This window comes from Eretmochelys imbricata, chromosome 6 (genome assembly GCF_965152235.1).
Source record: "Eretmochelys imbricata isolate rEreImb1 chromosome 6, rEreImb1.hap1, whole genome shotgun sequence".
Lineage (NCBI taxonomy): Eukaryota > Metazoa > Chordata > Testudines > Cheloniidae > Eretmochelys > Eretmochelys imbricata.
This window is the reverse complement of record NC_135577.1, coordinates 25,553,472-25,571,678: the sequence shown is the minus strand read 5'-3', so window position 1 is coordinate 25,571,678 and position 18,207 is coordinate 25,553,472. Positions and strand designations below refer to the sequence as shown.

Sequence of the window (18,207 nt, the reverse complement as noted above, 5' to 3'; positions counted from 1 at the left end):
TTTGCTCCAGTTTGAAACTGGTTTCAGTTTTGAAAACACCACCTATCTGTTCTAAATGCCCTGAACCATCCCAAAACATGATTTTATTTTGCATGTATGGTAATTTCCACTAAGACCCTCTGCAGGTGTAAAGGTGCAGTACAGAACCTGCCTAGGTTGGTTTGAGCAGTGGCGGGGTGATGTAGGTCTCTGCTTGGAATGGAGCAATTCAGTGGCCTTGAGTGCTTTGGGTTAGCTAGGGGTTAAGTACATAGTTTCAACTGGATTTATATTGTTTACTGCCAGGATAAACTGGTTCCAAGTCTGAGTATAACATTCCTACAAAAGAAAGAGGTCGAACAGGCTGCTTCATTTGTTTACAGTCAAGATACTTAGATTAAAACCAAAGACAGAAACCTGAAAAAGACTGTTTCTTCTGATGTTAAAATAGTTTTTCAATTATGAAAACTTCAAGTTCTGTGAAAATTTGAGTAGAACTAGAGACAAAGCATTCAAGTATACACTGCATAAGTCGGTTTATGTCTCTCAAAGCAGCAAGTGCATCTTTCCTGAACCTTTCTCTTGTCTATAGCTCGACATTATACTTTGAGGTTCGCTGCAGCTGCAGGGATGAAGGCAAGAGTTACGTTATCAAACCCAGAGTTGTTCTAACTTTGCAGCCCTCCACTGTTATACCTCTGTCCACTGTAAAACATAGGATTTTAACATGAAGAAATGTATCCAAGTTGACACACAATGTCCCCTGGATGGGAAGTAGTCTGAAGAATTAGTTTGTAGGCCAGGTTCTCTTTGTTAGACAAACTCAGAAGAGAAACCTTGCAGACTTTTTTAAGCTTAGTTTGAATTCAGTGTTCTGAACAACAGGAAGGCAGGGGCTGAGTGCGGTGAGAAGCAGTATAATAAATCAGCCAGTCTTTGTATAGCTGGTTTTTAGTTTACTTTCCTAGGCCAGTCCTACTAGTTAAAACATGTTTGGGGTTACAAAAGTCCTCTTTCACAGCCATCTCATTAACCCTTTCATTATTGTAGTTAGACGAAGTGACCTTCCCCTAACTGGGACTTACTGTGACATTTCTGTGTATCTGTGGCTCGTAAATACGTGTAAAATGTACAAATAGACAAGATGAGGCATCCTCTGCAGCCTTGAAGATCTTCCTGATTTTTTTCTCTTCCTTACAACTGTCTTAGATAATATGCAAAGTCTTGAGTGCCTTCCTTCTGGCCAGTAAGTGGGGGTGGGGAGACAACTCTTGAATGTAAAGTCAGAATAGAGCAGGGTTTCTCAAACTTCATTGTCACAACCCCCTCTGACAACAAAAATTACTTCATGACCCATGGAAGGGGGCCCGAAGTCTGAGCCCTGCCACCCTGGGGTGTGTGTGTGTGTGGGGGGGGTGCACGCGCACACAGCTTGAGGGCTTCAGCCCTGGGCAGTGGGGCTCGGACTTCGGCTTCGGGCTCGGACTTCGGCTTCAGCCCCGGGTCCCAGCAAGTCTAACGCCAGCCCTGGCAACCCCATTAAAACGGGGTCGTGACCCACTTTGGGGTCCCGACCCACAGTTTGAGAACAGCTGGCACAGAATAATATGAGGCACTCTTACATTGGCTTCCTAGTGTCTACCATCCCAGGGAGCAAGAGACCAGAAATCAAATCCAGGTCTCCCACACAACCACATGAGTGTTTAAAGCATTTTTAAAGGGGTACACTTAGAGAGAGTACCTAAGGAGTTAGATTCTGATAGTCATACATCCTTTGGCAGAGGAAGATTCATATTCCTCATTCAGGTTTTACTGAACCTTCAAGTGCCCTTTCTAGGAAGGATTTGTCTGATCCTTTGCAGCCATAATTACAGTTTACATACATCACAGACGGGCACTGTTTAAAGATTCTTTTGAAGTCTATATGCTGTCCTTTTACAGCATGACTTCAAGGCCAGGTTTTCTTGGGACAGAATCCAGGCTAATTTCAATAGCGCAATTTAAAGCAATGATCTCCAAAGGTGAAGTTGTCTTGGTTTTCTAGATTTGAAAAACATTTTGTCCTAAACCAAGAATGCCTGAGGTAAAATAATCTGAGCATCTGGTACCCAACGTTCATGTTCCAGTTCTAAGTGTACAATGCCTATTGTACTTGTTCAGCACCAGAATAGTCCCTTTTCCTTCCAGTTAGGTTAGTTGTGTAACTGGAGAGACACAAGAGACAGGTAAATAAACAAAAGCTTGGCAGCGTACATTGCCTTTTTGTTTAAAAACCCATCAGGAGCAGTGAGCATGTGGTGGGTCAGCACATCATTCAGACCATGCATGATTCACTGAAGTCTAGCCATGGGATTGTTGGCTTGGGTTGAGACTTCAGTCTGAGAACCTTCAGGACAGACCATGAGGAAAACCGTGGTAACTGGGACAGGCTTTGTTTCTTCTTTTTGAACCTGGATGAGAAAAAAGGCAAAATGTACCATATATGCAGGTCTACATCACCGCTCCATACAGATTTGAACCCGTGTCTAAAAAGTGAGATGTCTGGTTTTTATCCTAGTTCTTAGTGCATATTTGCTTGCACAGTAAGTGCTCAGTTCAGAACACCTCTTAGTCCCCACTCAGGAAAGGTGCAGAACTGGAGTAGCAAAGAGTGCTGCAGATCAGGAATGAGCTGCAATATACTGGTAGAGAAGGGTTGGGGAGAGCTTACAAAGCATTTCCTTGTGTCGTTCCCTCGTTACCTCTGAATCTTTTTATTGCTCGTTCCCAACGTCTGTCCTATCCATCCCTCCCCATCACAGGTACAAAATACTGCTGCATACAGCAAAGACTGTAGTAATTTTCATTGTAGTAGCTTCTGGAGGCCTCAACCAAGCTCTGTGCCTCCTTGCAAGCTCTTTAGGGCAGTGACAGTCTCTCACTATGCGTTTTCACAGTATCTTGAGCAATCTAAATAGACAGTGCGAAAGATGTATAAATTAAAAAAATATGAAGTTCATGAAGCATCCAAAAGCTTTCATAATTCTATGAAATTTATAAAGTCACTCGGTATGGGGTTTTTAATTATGTGGGTTTTATTATTATACCTTAATAAAATAAATTGGTGGAAAAAAGCAAAACACTTAAAGGTTGCTTGCTTGGAGTTTTGTAATTCTGAGTTCCTTCAGGGTTGCATATCTTTTCTCTGCTAGTGCTGATAGTATGCTCCAGGCAAGGCGTCTAATAGCATAGAATCTTTCTCTATTTGCTAATATTAAAATTAATTAGACTATGTACTACAAAAGAGAACACATGGAGTGTACATGAGTGGGGGAGTTTGGATAAACCAGACCGTATCAGTATGCTCCTTACCAGGAGTAGTGGTAACATTTCTCTCTTTTTCTAATCCTTTGCAGGAAATCCAAGGGAAAACCAAATGGTAAAAAGCCAGTACCAGAAGAGAAGAAACTCTACCTAGAGCCAGAATATACAAAGTTGAGAATTACTGACTTTGAATTCAAGGAGCTAGTGATGTTACCACGAGAAATAGATCTCAATGAGTGGCTAGCCAGCAATAGTAAGTAGTATGAACACAGCTCACTGCTGATGCCCGTGCCCAAAAGGGGCTTTCATTTACATGTTCTCTTTTTACTGGTTTCAACACTAAAAGCCATTGAATGTTTTTGCATGTTTGCTATGCAATGCAGGTCACAATATCTTGAGTGGTAACTAAGCTGTGTTTAGCATAAACCAACTGTGCTCTACAGGGTGGAAATGTTAGTGCATTTCCCCTTCTTCCCCCTCTCTTTGTGACATTGGTGAGGACATTAAACTTTTTTGAAGTCTCTCTGAGGACCCTCATTTTCCTTTTGGAGGATCTGTTAAAACTGCTGGTTCAGCAAGTTTGACTGTTGGAGGCACTGGTCTTCCAAAAACATTTTGTAAGACCCTGACTTGCAGGCAAGTCCCAGTAAAGTTCCTTTGTTTGTTTGTTTTTTAAGGTAAACCTAGAAGTCTTTTAGCTGGATTTTCTTTCTCTCTCCATCTCCCCTTCTAGCCATGGTGGAGTTATTTTGAATTTTAAAGTTTACTCAAAGGTAGTACTCACAGAAGTGGCTGACTAAAAATTATATGCTATGTACGTTCCCCACTGCATCTCTATTCTGACCTGCAACACCACTTGCTGCTACTCAGATAGCTCTGCCAGTCCTAACCTTCAGTCACACCCAGTCACGTTTATTTCTTAGCTGTGTGTGCTAATTATGAGAGATTAATTTAAACTGCATGCTGGTTTTGTTAGGTGTGCAAACAGTCATTTGGGTTTAGTCAGACACCACACTCATATTTGTATCTTGAGCAGCTTTTGAGTTCTGATTTTAAGTCAGTAACATTAAGATCTCCAAGTTCAGGAGTGTTAGTCCGCTTTACCTGTTCATTTGTGGATTACCTGTCTGTGTTCTGATAAGTAGCTTACATCTCTAAAATTTTTATTTTTCCTGTCTGTCTTTTTCAGCAACGACCTTCTTCCACCATATCAATTTACAGTATAGTACAATCTCAGAATTTTGCACAGGAGAGTCGTGTCAGACCATGGCAGTGTGCAATACGTAAGTGACAGCCTGCATGTGTTCACTGCTTGGACTGCTCCAACAGAGCCTCTAGACTTGGTGGTGATGGGTGTGTGGGATTTGGAGGCGGTTAGACAGGGAAGTAAGGAAGGATCTCCTTATGATCTGTTAAGGACATGACAAGTGCACACCTTTCCTGGAAACAGTGGAGGGAGGGGGAAATCCTGCTGATTCAATAAAGGAGAGATGACCTCTTGGAAAACCAGCTCAGTCAGAAAAGCAGCAAGGTCATACTGCAGAAGGAAAATACCTTGTTTGGGGTCTTGTAGGGGAGGAGCAGAAAGTAAAACGGTATAATCTGGGAAAGCTGATGGGAGTCTATAGACGGCAGGAAGGATAAAAGAAGAATAGTAAAAATCTCAGGGGTCCCTCTCTGTGGTTGGAATGTGAACCGGGCACCAGACCATTTGACAGATAACCTCCGGTCTGATGTGAGCCATTGTCTGCCTCAGCTCTTGGACATAGAGGGCACAAGTGGAAGTTTCTCAAAGGGCAAAGGAAATGTTCTGGTTTTGTGTCTTTTCCCGCTCTAGGAGCGATCAAATCTTTTAAGGCTGGCTATCTGTCAGGTGTGAAAGAGAGCATTGAGAGCATGCTTTAACCTGTTCATGACGCAGAGGAAAATACAATTGGCTCAAAGTGGCCATTTTAAAATGGGGCTTTACTGCAACTTGCTGCTCTTGACTGAGAGATTGACATGAGGGAATCTGAGAGCTCCAGCAGATGCACTCCTGTAGTTTCCTCCTCCCTCTCTTCCTCTTTCCCCCCCTCCACCCCATACATACACTGATAATCCCACCCCCTTCTCCGTTATGCTTCTTGAGATCTCTTTAATCTGTAGTGAAGATGGGTTTTCAAGGGGAAAACAAAACAGTCGTTAATGTGTTAGCACACCAGCAGCTATAAAGATTATCCACGGCAAACACAGGCCTCTCTATTAAAATGACTCGTAATGATTGCAACATATTGCTATGTAATGCCAAATAGGTGATTGCTGCCTATACTGTGGCACTTCAGAAGACTCCAGAGTTGTGTATTAACAGCTCACGCTGACACTGTTTCAGGGAGGGGATTTGAGAGGCGCTCCTGCATTCATGAAGATGGTGTATGTGAAGTTATAAAGGATACTTTTTTCAGATGTGAAAATTAACAGCAGGGTAACTTCCAGTAGCAGGCTCAAAAAGAGGACCTTGCTACTAATGATTACCAAGAGGGAACGTAGCTCCAATTACCCAAGAAATACGAGCTTTCTGAACATTTTGAAAGCAGTCTGGAATGTGGAGTGATAAATCTCCCCCACACAAAAATGAGGATAATTGTCCAAAAGCTAGGAAACCGGTTAATCAGTGGACAGAGAAAGCTTGTCTCCTTGTAAAGCAGATGTTGATTAGCAGGATGAAAGGTACTCCAGTAACTTTGCCGTGTGGTTTTCTAGTGCAAGGATTCTCAACATGCTATAAAAATTCCATGGCCCACCTGTGCCACAACAACTGTTTTTCTGCATATCCAGTAGATTAAAAGCCAGGGGGTAACGAGCAGGGCAGTTGCCTAGAGCCCCACACCACAGGGGGCCCCGTTGAAGCTAAGTCGCTCTGGCCTTGGCTTTCAGCCATGGGCGGCAGGACTCGGGCTTCTGCTTTTTGCCCTGGGCCCCAGCGAGTAACGACTGTTTTGCTCTCTGGTTTATTTTGGTGGACCCCCTGAAACCTGCTCACGGCCCCCCAGGCCCCAGACCCCTAGTTGAGGACTGCTGTTCTAGTGTGCTGATTCCTGCTATAGTCCTTCCCATCACATGTAGGCAAGGCCTGAATCCAGTTGACTTTCAGTGGGCGAGGTTTTGTGGCCTGCGATTTGCAGGAGGTCAGACTAGATGATCATGATGGTCCCTTCTGGCCTTAATGTCCCCCACTTTATTTATTTTTTTTTATATATAAGCCCTTGAAGTGGCCTGCCTACGTTTAGTGTTTTGACTCCCTTTCACCTAACATTTTCGCTCCAATCTGACTTTTTTGCTTTGTCCACTCTACTGGAATTGCCATCATAAGTCACTAATGACCCTATTAGGACAGACAACTTCTTCATAGTCCCAGTACTGAATTCAGTCAGGTGCATATGCACAGGGGTAGCCAAAATTTGGCGTATTGGGGGAAATTTCAGAAACATGCAAGTGACTTAGGAGCCTAAATTCCCTTTTCAGAAGTGACTTAGGTGCATGACTTTCATTGACTTTTGTAAATAGGACTTAGGCTTCTTAGGCACTGTGTAAATTTACCATAGTCTTCAAGCACTTCTCTGTGTCCTTTTTGTCAGATTGGCTCTCTTTCATAAGAACGGCCCTACTGGGTCAGACCAAAGGTCCATCTAGCCTAGTATCCTGTCTTCTGACAGTGGCCAGTGCCAGGTGCCCCTGAGGGAATGAACAGAACAGGTAATCATCAAGTGATCCATCCCCTGTCGCTTATTCCCAGCTTCTGGCAAACACAGGCTAGGGACACCATTCCTGCCCATCCTGGTTAATAGCCATTGATGGACCTATCCTCCATGAATTTATCTAGTTCTTTTTTGAACCCTGTTATAGTCTTGGCCTTCACAACATCCTCTGGCAAGGAGTTCCACAGGTTGACTGTGCCTTGTGTGAAGAAATACTTCCTTTTATTTGTTTTAAACCTGCTGCCTATTAATTTCATTTGGTGACCCCTAGTTCTTGTGTTATGAGAAGGAGTAAACACTTTCTTAACTACTTTCTCCACACCACTCATGATTTGATATACCTCAATCATATCTCCCCTTAGCCGTCTCTTTTCGAAGCTGAAAAGTCCCAGTCTTATTAATCTCTCCTCATATGGCAGCCATTCCATACCCCTAATAATTTTTGTTATCCTTTTCTGAACCTTTTTTGAGATGGGCTGACCACATCTGCACACAGTATTCAAGATGTGGGCGTACCATGGATTTATATAGAGGCAACATGATATTTTCTGTCCTATTATCTATCCCTTTCTTAATTATTCCCAGCAATTTGTTCGCTTTTTTGACTGCCGCTGCACATTGAGTGGATGTTTTCAGAGAACTATCCACACTGACTCCAAGATCTCCATGCACTGTTCAAAGCAGGACTTTCCTGTCTCCCTGTATGAGCTGGAAGGTGATCAGGGTTCTTTGTGCATAACTGAACCTTTTGGAATTTCTCCTCTGAATTTTATTCTCCTCTGTGGCAGTTGCAGCTTCTTTTTAAAGCACCAACAAACCTTGCTGCCGATCACTCGCTTGCCAAGTGAAATCTGTAGAGGTGACACCGAAGGTTTGTGTCACCTCGTCTCTCTGTCCCCAAGACATGTACAGTTTCTTTAACCCTGTCAACATCATGCACAAATCAGGGCAGCATCAAGAGGGTCTTAACACTTTTCTTTTAAGCACTGTTCCCTCTGCATGGTTCAAACACCATTTTTAAAATAGGGCCAGATTCCTCAGAATCCTTTGTGCTGCACAGAGCACTTGGAGTTGCTCTTACTGGGCAGCTGTGGATTTCTGCAGCATGGGAGAATCCTCTGCTGGTGTAAAGCTGGCATAGCCAGCTCTCCACCAGCTGCTCCTCCCTCTTGGCACACGGGTGTTCCAAGGCGGAAAAGTGACGCTAAAGCACAATGTGTTCCAGCAATTGTGGGCCAGCATAAGTTAGCGCCAATTCTGTGGCTGCAGTAACTTGAACCTGGGACAGATTGGCTTTCTGGTAAGTGACGTGTGCTTGGTGCAGCTCAGGATCCAACCCATTGTTTATTGCAAGCATACCGACTATTTTTAAGGGAATTAAAAGTGGTGGTGGGGAACAGTCCTTCTGGAGTGCAAGAATGAGGCCACGTATAAGTGTGGGTCTTAGACACCTAGTGTGACTTCACAGCAACTTGCAGCTGGTGCTTTTCTGCCTGAACATGCCTTCTTGTGCCCTTCTAGAGTCAATAATGCTGTTTTAGGTAACTATGAACAAGATATGAATGACTAGCACCATGCAGTGAATAAGTGTATTAAAACAAAAAGCTGTCTGCAGAAGTCTTGATAACTTCCTGCAAATTGAGGAAAATCCTACAATTTTTTTACCCTCGTTTTCTCCTCCTCTGTTCACTGACACTGCTAGCCTCTGTTGAAACTGCAGTTCTGTAATGGAGAACAGTAGCAGTGAAGGCTGAAGTATTACAGTCAAGCAGAATACAACAGCCACTAAGAGAACCTCATGAGGTTTCCTTTTTCTGCTTAGCACTGGGGACATGAATAGTGTCCTTAGTCTTTCTAGAAGAGCATTTGGGACAATGAAAACAAACTCATTGTTAATAGAACAAACCTTTCAGTTGCGCCTTAATCTTGAAATCAGTGTTTTCCTTAAATTGTTTCGAGACTGTTCTGTGCACACGGTTGGTGTACACATGGAACTTTACTTTCCAGCCTGTGACCCCACATCCTTCCAGTTGAATGCAGATTTTTCTGCACATAGCAGGCAGACAGCATCTGTCATGTAGTCTTCCTAGCTCCTTAGCGAAGATATGAGTGAGTGTTCTTGGGTGGACATTACACCCACTTTATCAGGGATTAGTGATAACATAGGTGGTTCAACTTTGTAGTGAAGCAATAGTTTGCCTAGGGATACAGCACTAATCTCCTTTTAATGCTTTTCAAAAAGTGACTTTTCTGAGGAATGTCAGATAACACATCTCCCTGGTCCAGTGAAGACAGCTAAGAGTTCAGTAGTTGGGCAGGTGTGCAAAAGGACTGTGCTTGATCCTTGGCGTGAGGAAAAATATCCCTGGCCAATTCAGATGCACAAACAATACTGGCTGGTGGTTTCTACTCTGCCTGGCAAGCCCTGCCCATCCTGAAGTATGAAATGGGAGAGACACCAATTCAATCAATTTCTTACACTTAGGGCTGGTCTTCATTACCTCCGCTGCTGCCTCAATGCAGCAGGGGTCGATTTAACGGGTCTAGTGAAGGTCCGCTAAATCGACCACAGAGTGCTCTCCGGTCGACCCCGGTACTCCAGCTCCCTGAGAAGATTGAGGTAAGTTGATGGGAGAAGACACCAGGGTAAGTTGACCTAAGCTACATCAACTCCAGCTACGTTATTCACGTAGCTAGCTGGAGTACCGTAACTTAAGTCAACTTACACTGGTAGTGAAGACAAGCCCTCTAATGATAACTGAGGAGTGTCCAGAACTGAGTCTTTCACTCCTAAAGGATGACTAAGGAATATGAAACCAAGTCTCTTGTTGTGACCTTGGTCAAAATGCTTAATTTCTATTGAAGTTTCCCATTTGTAAAATGGGGATACTTTCTTTCTCCGACCCTTTGGCTGTTCAGAGTGTAGTTTTTTGGGCATGTCTCTTAACAAATACATGTACAACACCTAGAACAGTAGATCCCTGATTTTGGTTGGGGCCTGTAGGTGCTACCATAATATAAATCAGTAATAAACACTACTTTATCACAATTATTATTAGAATTCAGATTCACTCCTTTTAATGATTATAATTGTAAATCAAATGCACAGCTACAAAATGGGGAATGTCAGACTAGGTGGTAGAATGGCTGAAAAGGATCCGGGAGTTACAGCGCATCACACATTGAATATGAGTCAGCAAAGTGATGCAGTTGCGAAAAAGACTAATATCATTCTGGGGTATATTAAGAGCAGTGTTGTATGGAAGACCCGGGAGGTAATTGTCCTCTGCAGTGGTGAGGCCTCAGCTGGAGCACTGTGTCCAGTTTTGGGCACCACGCTTTAAGATTTGAACAAATTGGAGAGAGTTCCAAGGGACAGCAACAGAAGTGATAAAAGGTTTAGAAAACCTGACCTACGAGGGGAAAGGTTAAAAAAAAAAAAAAAAAAAAAACTAGCCATGTTTAGTCTTGAGAAAAGAAGACTGGGGAGACCTGATCGTTTTCACATATGTTAAGGGTTGCTACGAAGAGGTTGGTGATCAACTGTCCTCTGTGTCCACTGAGGACAGGACAAGAAGTAATGGGCTTAATCTGCAGCAAGGGAGATTTAAGTTAGATATTAGGAAATCCTTCCTAATTATAAGGATAGTTAAGCACTGGACTAGGCTTCCAAGGGAGGTTGTGGAATCCCTATCTTTAGAGATTAACAGGTTAGACAAACACCTGTCAGGGACAGTCTAGGTATATTTTGTCCTGCCTAGATGCAGGAGGCTGGACTAAATGATCTCTCGAGGTCCCTTCCAGCCCTACATTTCAATGGTTCTAATCATTCTGTTTGGTGGAAGGGAGCTAGTAGAACCTCAGAGTTACAAACACCCATCAACCGCACACCTCATTTGGAAGTAGAAGTACACAATCAGGCAGCAGGGGAAAAAAAGCAAATACAGTACTGTGTTAAACATAAACTACTAAAAAATAAAGGGAAAGCAGTATTTTTCTTCTGCATAGTGAAGTTTCAAAGCTGTATTAAGCCAATGTTCAGTTGTAAATTTTGAAAGAACCACCATCATGTTCAGAGTTATGAACATTTCAGTGTTCTGAACAACCTCCATTCCCAAGGTGTTTGTAACTCTGAGGTTCTACTGTATCTGTGGTTCTTTATTAAAATTTCCTGTTATATATTAAGAATGGATATATTTGAAGGCCGCTGTTAATTGATATGGTTAGGGGCTAGTAAACTTCAATTATACTTGTTACCTTTTCTTGGAAACAGTTTGCATGTCCCATGCCCCTTGAAACAGATCATTCACATGTTCCACAGTGCTGGGGGAGAGATGGTAGAGTTCATAGTGAGTGGAGAATGTAAATGCAGACACGGGGTTAGATGGAGGGGGATGCAGAAGGGATTCTAACATTTGCCCAAAAATTAGATTGAAGATGGACTAAGCTGTTATGCTAGTTAATAAAGAAATGCAGCAGGTACTGGAGGGAGACCAAAACTGGGTACTTAGCATTATGGTGCCATCTCCTGACAGCAAATGTTATTACACTGAATTAACATTGTGTTGGCCTAAAGCAGGGGTTCTCAAACTGGGGGTTGCGAGGTTATTGCATGGGGAGTCGCGAGCTGTCAACCTCCATCCCAAACCCCACTTTGCCTCCAGCATTTATAATGGTATTAAATATATAAAAAAGTATTTTTCATTTATAACGGGGGGTCGCACTCAGAGGCTTGCTATGTGACAGGGGTCACCAGTTAAAAAAAAAAGTTTGAGAGCCACTGGCCTAGAGTCCCTCCTCCCCAGTTCTGGTAATTTTGTTTAAAGCATTGGGAGGGTCACAGAGTATAATTGACAAAGTACTTTATTTAACAGTCATGTGGCTGTGCTTTACCAAGCACTTTGCACTTATAGTGCTTTCCATTGGAGGCTTTCTAAAGCACTTCGCAAACAATTAAGCTGTACAGTGTGGTGGGTATCATTGGCCCTCAAAATGTTTTGGAAAATAGGCACATGGAGGGTAAGTGACTTACCCAAACTTCACAATATGTCACCGTCAAAGCTGGGAACAGAACTGTGAGAGCCTGCTTTAACAAAGCTGCCTCCTGGCATTCTCTTTAGCCCTTTTCTGTGGATTTGTCCTGTTCGGGGAAAGTAACACTCAGGTGATACAGGCCTCCATTCTGGGCTTGACTTATGGAGGACTTTCCTTTGCAAGTTGTCGGTGTTGCTAGTGCTGCTGACAGCATTGAGCGAGCTCACTGGCAGAAGCGGAACGGTAAATGGAAAGTTCTGTACTGCTTTTATAAAGGAGATAGTGTCCGGACTTCCTATCTAGGACACCATTCTGAAGTGAGTCGCTATAGGAATCCGTGGCCTGTACTTCAGTAATGTTGTTGGCTCGCTTAAAAGCCCAAACAGCTTGAAAAAATAAATGTTGTCTCTTGCCAGGCATTGGGTTTTGGGGGAAGTTTGACATCAACGTATATCTGTAAGTGTCCTTTTTAAAAAAGAAGAAATCTATCTGCTGCTGCTGAAGTTCTTGTAGTTTAGTTAGAGTGTTCAGCTACTTGGCCAGAAGCATGTGCCTGTGTACTTTTATAAGTGTGCTGTAAATCAAGCTGAGGGTCCTAAGTGTAACACACAACACTGGCAATTCTCTCCACAGACAGTACTACTGGTATGATGAGCGGGGAAAGAAGATAAAGTGCACGGCCCCTCAGTACGTTGACTTTGTCATGAGTTCGGTGCAGAAGCTAGTGACGGACGAGGATGTCTTTCCTACAAAATATGGTATGTTTGCTCCTGGGAGAAGTGTCCTCTGATCTCTCTCTCTGAAAGGGGTGTTCATCATCCAGAAGTCACAAACGCTGCACTAAAGGTGCAGAAGTGTACTTCATTTGTGTTGTCTATTCTTAATTTATTACTCTGAACTTGCTAATTCTTTCTTTCTGGGCTGAAATTTTGCATGCTTGGTCTAAACCCAAATATGAATGTTTTGAAAAGCTAGAGCAAAACTTCTAAAGCCGGTTTTTCGTTACAAAAGCATTTTGACTGGAGGGAAAGAATACCGGGCCTGATTCATCCCTGAATTGCAGTGGGGTTACTCCAGTGATGAATATGGCCTGTTTATCTTTGCCATGTGCATCGGGGTTGTCACCCTGATTCTCACAATCCTTCAGTCTCTCCTGGTGTGCTACTATGATGAGCATTTTCCTTTTTCACACCTTTCCTTGCACACTCTCCCAGAGCTTGGATCTAGTAACAGTACTGCAGGAGACAATGGGACAAATTGATCCCACTATTTCCTATTTTCATAGCCTTGAAAGCCAGAAGGGACTATTACATTATCCAGTATCACAGGCCATCACATTTTGCCCAAATACCTCAAAGTTTAGCCCAATGATTCTGGTTCGAACAAAGCGTTTTAGCCCTTAGGAAACTGAAGTGTTGTGTGCCACAGGCGGAGAAGAGGGGACAGATGACAGCCTGTGAGGTAGCAGGAAATAAACACTGCATCCGTAGAGTCACAGAAAACCCATAGTCCCATGGTTAATCCAGGAAAAGTGTGTTCACTTTTTACGGGGCTTCTCAATACATGGTTCACGTTCTATAAACAGATTGGATAGTGCTGGGGACACCTCCCCTCCCATTCACAGCTGCACAACATTGCTGTGGGAACATCAGTTGCCTACCTAGACAAGTGATATTTGAAAAGCATTTGTTTACTGCTAATTGTTATGTTGGTGGCTCCAGTCACCCCCACTCCTCCTTGTGCAGCAGCGAGGCTGGGCCTCCCTGTTTCCAGCTGCTTTAACAGGGATCTAGGTTCTTAATTGCAATGAAGTAGTTACTTCACTGAACAAGTAGCTGGAAGTAAGGAGTTGGCGTTACCACTCTGCTACCTGGCTTTCTGTGCAGATCACCAGCAAGCGTTCTGCAGACTAAGGACTGTGGAACTGTTAAATCATTAACACACAATGCACGTAGCTTAACCCTAGGAGAGAAAAGGAAACCATGAACTCCTAGAGATTTGCAGAGCCACCTTTTTGCCAAACCAGCAGGTCTTTCCATCTTCTTCCACTCCCTTAGGCCCTGTCCACAGTTGTAGTGGCATGTAGGGTATGTGTAGCTACACGTGGCAGTGAAAAGCTCTGGCAGGGGGAGGCTGCCAGCAAGGAGCTGCTGGGACTTTTCCCCATTGTGTCCCTTAGAAAGAGCCTTTCCGCACTGCCAGAGTCTTTCACTGGGATAGGGAAAAGCTCTGGCAGCAGGACACCACGCTGCTAAAAATAGCAGCGTAGACATGGCAGGCACTGCTTAGGCATGTAGGATACATACCCTAAGGGATCTGGCCCGTCTATTCAACTCATCGAAAAAATACCTCACCACCTGCACTGTATTTACACCCATGCTGGGTGTGTACTGTCTGTACTCTCTACAGGCCACCGGAACTGTGGACCTACCCAAAGTCCTTTTGAGTTATTCTGGAGGAGCCAGTTTTCAGAGGGGGGAAATTATTTGTGAGCTCACGGAGGTAGAGACCACCTTCACGCCTGTTTGGATAGCACCAGCATCTGACCTCTGTAATCCCTTCACACCATTGCCAGTGGAGCACTGGGACTTCAAAGGGGATGAACTGGTTAGCAGGCAGCTGCAGGATATGAAACAACCTCTTTCTACAACTATTAAAAAAAAAACAAAAAACAAACAACTTTCTACGCAGGGTGGTGGGGAGAGTTTGGGTTGCTTTTGCCTCTTTAGTCTGAACTCCCCTCCTCCCCCACTCCGTAGAAAGTGATGTACCTGCCACCTTATTCCATATCTGTGTCTTATTGAGTGGTGAATCAATAAACCCATCTACGACTTGAAATGTAAGGAAAAATGCAATCTTAGCAATATAGCCAGGCCTCAACAATGTACAGAATCTGAAAGAATTACTGTACCTTCTAGATGTGATTAACTAGATTATTATGGGGGTGGGGGGAACAGTCCCCTTGTATTCATCATGGAACCTGTACACTAGAATGGCCAGCACACTGGGGGATGGATGTAATCAAGAACTAAACAGCCGCTTCAGCCCCCAGAGAGAGACTTTGCTGTTACATAGAAATGTTGTGTGGAGCTACTAGCTGAGTAATAACAAGCATCTGAATGTGGACCAGAGGCATGTAGGGGGGAGAATATCATTCTGGCAATCAAATCACTTGCTCCTAGCTAAGCCAGTTCCTTAACCCCTTTTTGCCTATGAAATTTTTTAATTTAGTTATTACAGGGGTCATCAGGATCTCATATTGGTCTACTTCACAAGCAAATATGGCTGTCACAAAGGAGCCAAGTGAGAAGTTGCACGTATGACTGTCCTAAGTCCTCCCCTACATGTATGTTTGCTGTCCCTGGATGTTTGAACAGCACTGAATATAATCTGACTACTATCATGATGATGATGAAGGCCAGACTGCTGGTCTGGTCTGCACCTAAATCCTGGGTGCATGTTAGGATGAAAATGAAACCTGACCTGCTCATGAGTGCCATCAAACAGCAGTTGTGTCCTGCACTTTAATTGGAGTGTGCGTATGTTTCTAATTCTGCATGTGCTCTCCCCAGAGTGCATTAGGGAGCCAAGCCATCAGAGGAACATGGCTGTGTAGCAACCTGAGAGGGCAAATCTGTTTCTCCTGTTGGTTGGTGCTATTAACAAGGAAACTGAGGAGTCTGTTAAAAAGAAAATAATTTTTCCATCTTGGGTTAGGTGCACGACTCTGGACACGGCACTCAGGTGCCTGTCCACAGGGCAGTATGCAATCTAAATTTAGTTTGTCCAGACTTGTTTTGTAGCAGTGCAGATCCTACTGCAGCGTGTCATCAGGCTATGAAAAGTCCTATTGTCTAGGACTAAGTAATCCTAATATCACGAGTTAAATTAGTGCCTCTAGATTATGCAGTACATGGTAAATCTTGCAGTGGATAACTTTGTAGAGGACTTTATTCCTGTACTGCGCACACACCAGGGCCTAGATTTGTGCAATATGGTACAGGTATGGAACTTTCTTTAGTTCCCACTCCACCTACGAATGGATCCCCCAGCTTGCGGGTACTTGCAGCAGCATCTAGGCCCAGACCCAGACGTGTGGACTGAAAACCTGGGGGGTGGAGCAGAAGTGTGGTTACAACTGAGGAGGGTGAACAGGCAGGCAGGCAGATGAGGAGTTGTCTGCCAGGTTTCACTGGAGTTGTGGCCCCCAAAATTGAGATATTAAAAACAATAAATTTGGGTGGGTGTTTGCTTCCTAATAAACTTGCAAGAGTTGGCAGCCCTGGAAGGGGAATAAGCAATGGCAGTGTTGACTGATGGGCTCCATCCAGTTAAATCCTACTTCTCCATTACAGCTTTAAAGACAATATCCTGCCTTTTAAAAAGAAGTAAGTTGCACCAGTCTGTACATTGGCAGGGACAGATGCTTCCCTTCGGCTGAAACGATGGATTTGATCACCTAGCACTACGTGCGTGTCTCAGGTTTTCTTTCTCTCCTCTTCACAGGCAAAGAATTCCCCAACTCCTTTGAGTCCTTAGTAAAGAAGATTTGCAAGTATCTGTTCCATGTGCTGGCCCACATCTACTCCTCCCACTTTAAGGAGACTTTGGCACTGGAGCTGCATGGACACTTAAATACACTCTACACACACTTCATCCTATTCATCAGGGAGTTCAACCTGGTGGACCCTAAAGAAACCACCATCATGGATGACCTCACGGAGATCCTCTGCAGCAGCGGGAGCAGTAGTAATGGGAGTGGCAACAGCTGCGCAGGAGCACAGAACCATGTGAAGGAGAGATGAGCCTTCCTCTGGAGCAAAACTAACATTAACATAAAAACAATATTATATATTCTATATATGTGTGTGTGTGTATGTGTGTGTGTATATGTGCATATATATATACAGACATACACAGCGATGAAAGTTTAAGAAATTATGCTGCCACCACAGGACGTGTAGTCGTGTGGGACTGTACGGAGCTTTTGTTAATGCACCATCTGGTGAGAAGTTGCACCAATCTTATTTTATTGTTTTCTCCTGTTCCTTCTTTCTTTTCCCCCTGTCAGATGGCTGACGAATGCTGTTTTTAGAGAAGAACCATGTGTTTGAGTTGGGCTGCTGTTCTTTTTTTTTTTGGTCTTTTTTCCCTCAGTCTTGAGTGCAAGCCCTTCTGTCTTTCTAGGATGGTGGTACTGCCATTTTAAAAATATATATTATGTTATAAGAAGTGACTTTTACTTTGAAGTGGCTTAAATGCAGATTTTGTTTTGGGGTTTGGTTTTTCCATAGACTCCCCCTCCCAGTTTTACATAGAGTCCCCAGTCAATTGCATCTTGCCCTTTGCTGGCTTGGAATGGGAAGAAGAGATGCCTGGCTTGACTGCAGTAGCGGTAGGGGCTTGCTACAAATGTAGTGGGTGTGATGCTTCATCTGTCTATGAACCTGCAAGAGGATCCACAAGGCTTTCTGCTTGTTGCTCCAACAAAATACGTATACTTGTTTCTCTGCCCCTCCCGTCCCAGGCACACATCCAGAAATAATAGTAGTGAGATCACTGGGGTCTGTAAGAGCCACCACCATTAACTTCCCATAGAAAAGGGGGTCAGGGGGAGAAGGGTGCACTGGGTCAGTCACCGGCTGTGATAGAGAGATGGCTGTTGGCATAAAATTATATTGTTGGCTTATTTTTAGTTCATCTGTTCAATAATAAAAAAATTTCTATCAGGCACGAGCCTTGTTTTTGTCTGCAGCGACACAAATCACTAAATCTTTGCTTAAAAGATGCAGAGGTGGTTTGCCAGGTGAGCACATGGGAGACTGTTAGCCTGGCTAGGTACCTGCAGATAGTCTAATTTTGAAAGGATAATGTCAACCAATTTTAAAAAACCTGCTATTTTCCAACCCATACATCATTTTGTTCATTTTATGCATTGCTACCATAATATAAACAAGTACCCGCAGAGGGTGCTGCAGCGTGATAAGAACTGCATATACCTGTTTGTACAGAATCGGTGCTGAACAGCTTACAGTCTCCGAAGTAGTGGGGACAAGGGATATACACACCTGTGTGAACTTTTCATGCACACTTTAATCTCCAGTCTGCATATTGTTTCTAATTACATAAAGACTTCTCACCAGTTGCTTGGCTAATT

At 43.6% G+C, this 18,207-nt stretch overlaps 1 protein-coding gene across 6 annotated transcripts in view; it reads left to right on the top strand.

The window, feature by feature from the left end:
* The window catches only part of MOB2 (MOB kinase activator 2), a 161,453-nt gene extending 143,672 nt beyond the window's left edge, over window positions 1-17,781 (top strand). For all 6 annotated transcript variants that reach the window (XM_077818251.1, XM_077818252.1, XM_077818256.1 and 3 more), the window contains 4 exons: window positions 3,375-3,535; window positions 4,472-4,565; window positions 12,684-12,808; window positions 16,557-17,781. In XM_077818251.1, the coding sequence (XP_077674377.1) occupies window positions 3,375-3,535; window positions 4,472-4,565; window positions 12,684-12,808; window positions 16,557-16,855 (679 nt within the window). In that variant the 3' untranslated portion in view covers window positions 16,856-17,781. The remainder of the gene's footprint in view (window positions 1-3,374; window positions 3,536-4,471; window positions 4,566-12,683; window positions 12,809-16,556) is intronic.
* Window positions 17,782-18,207: the final 426 nt, after the last annotated feature.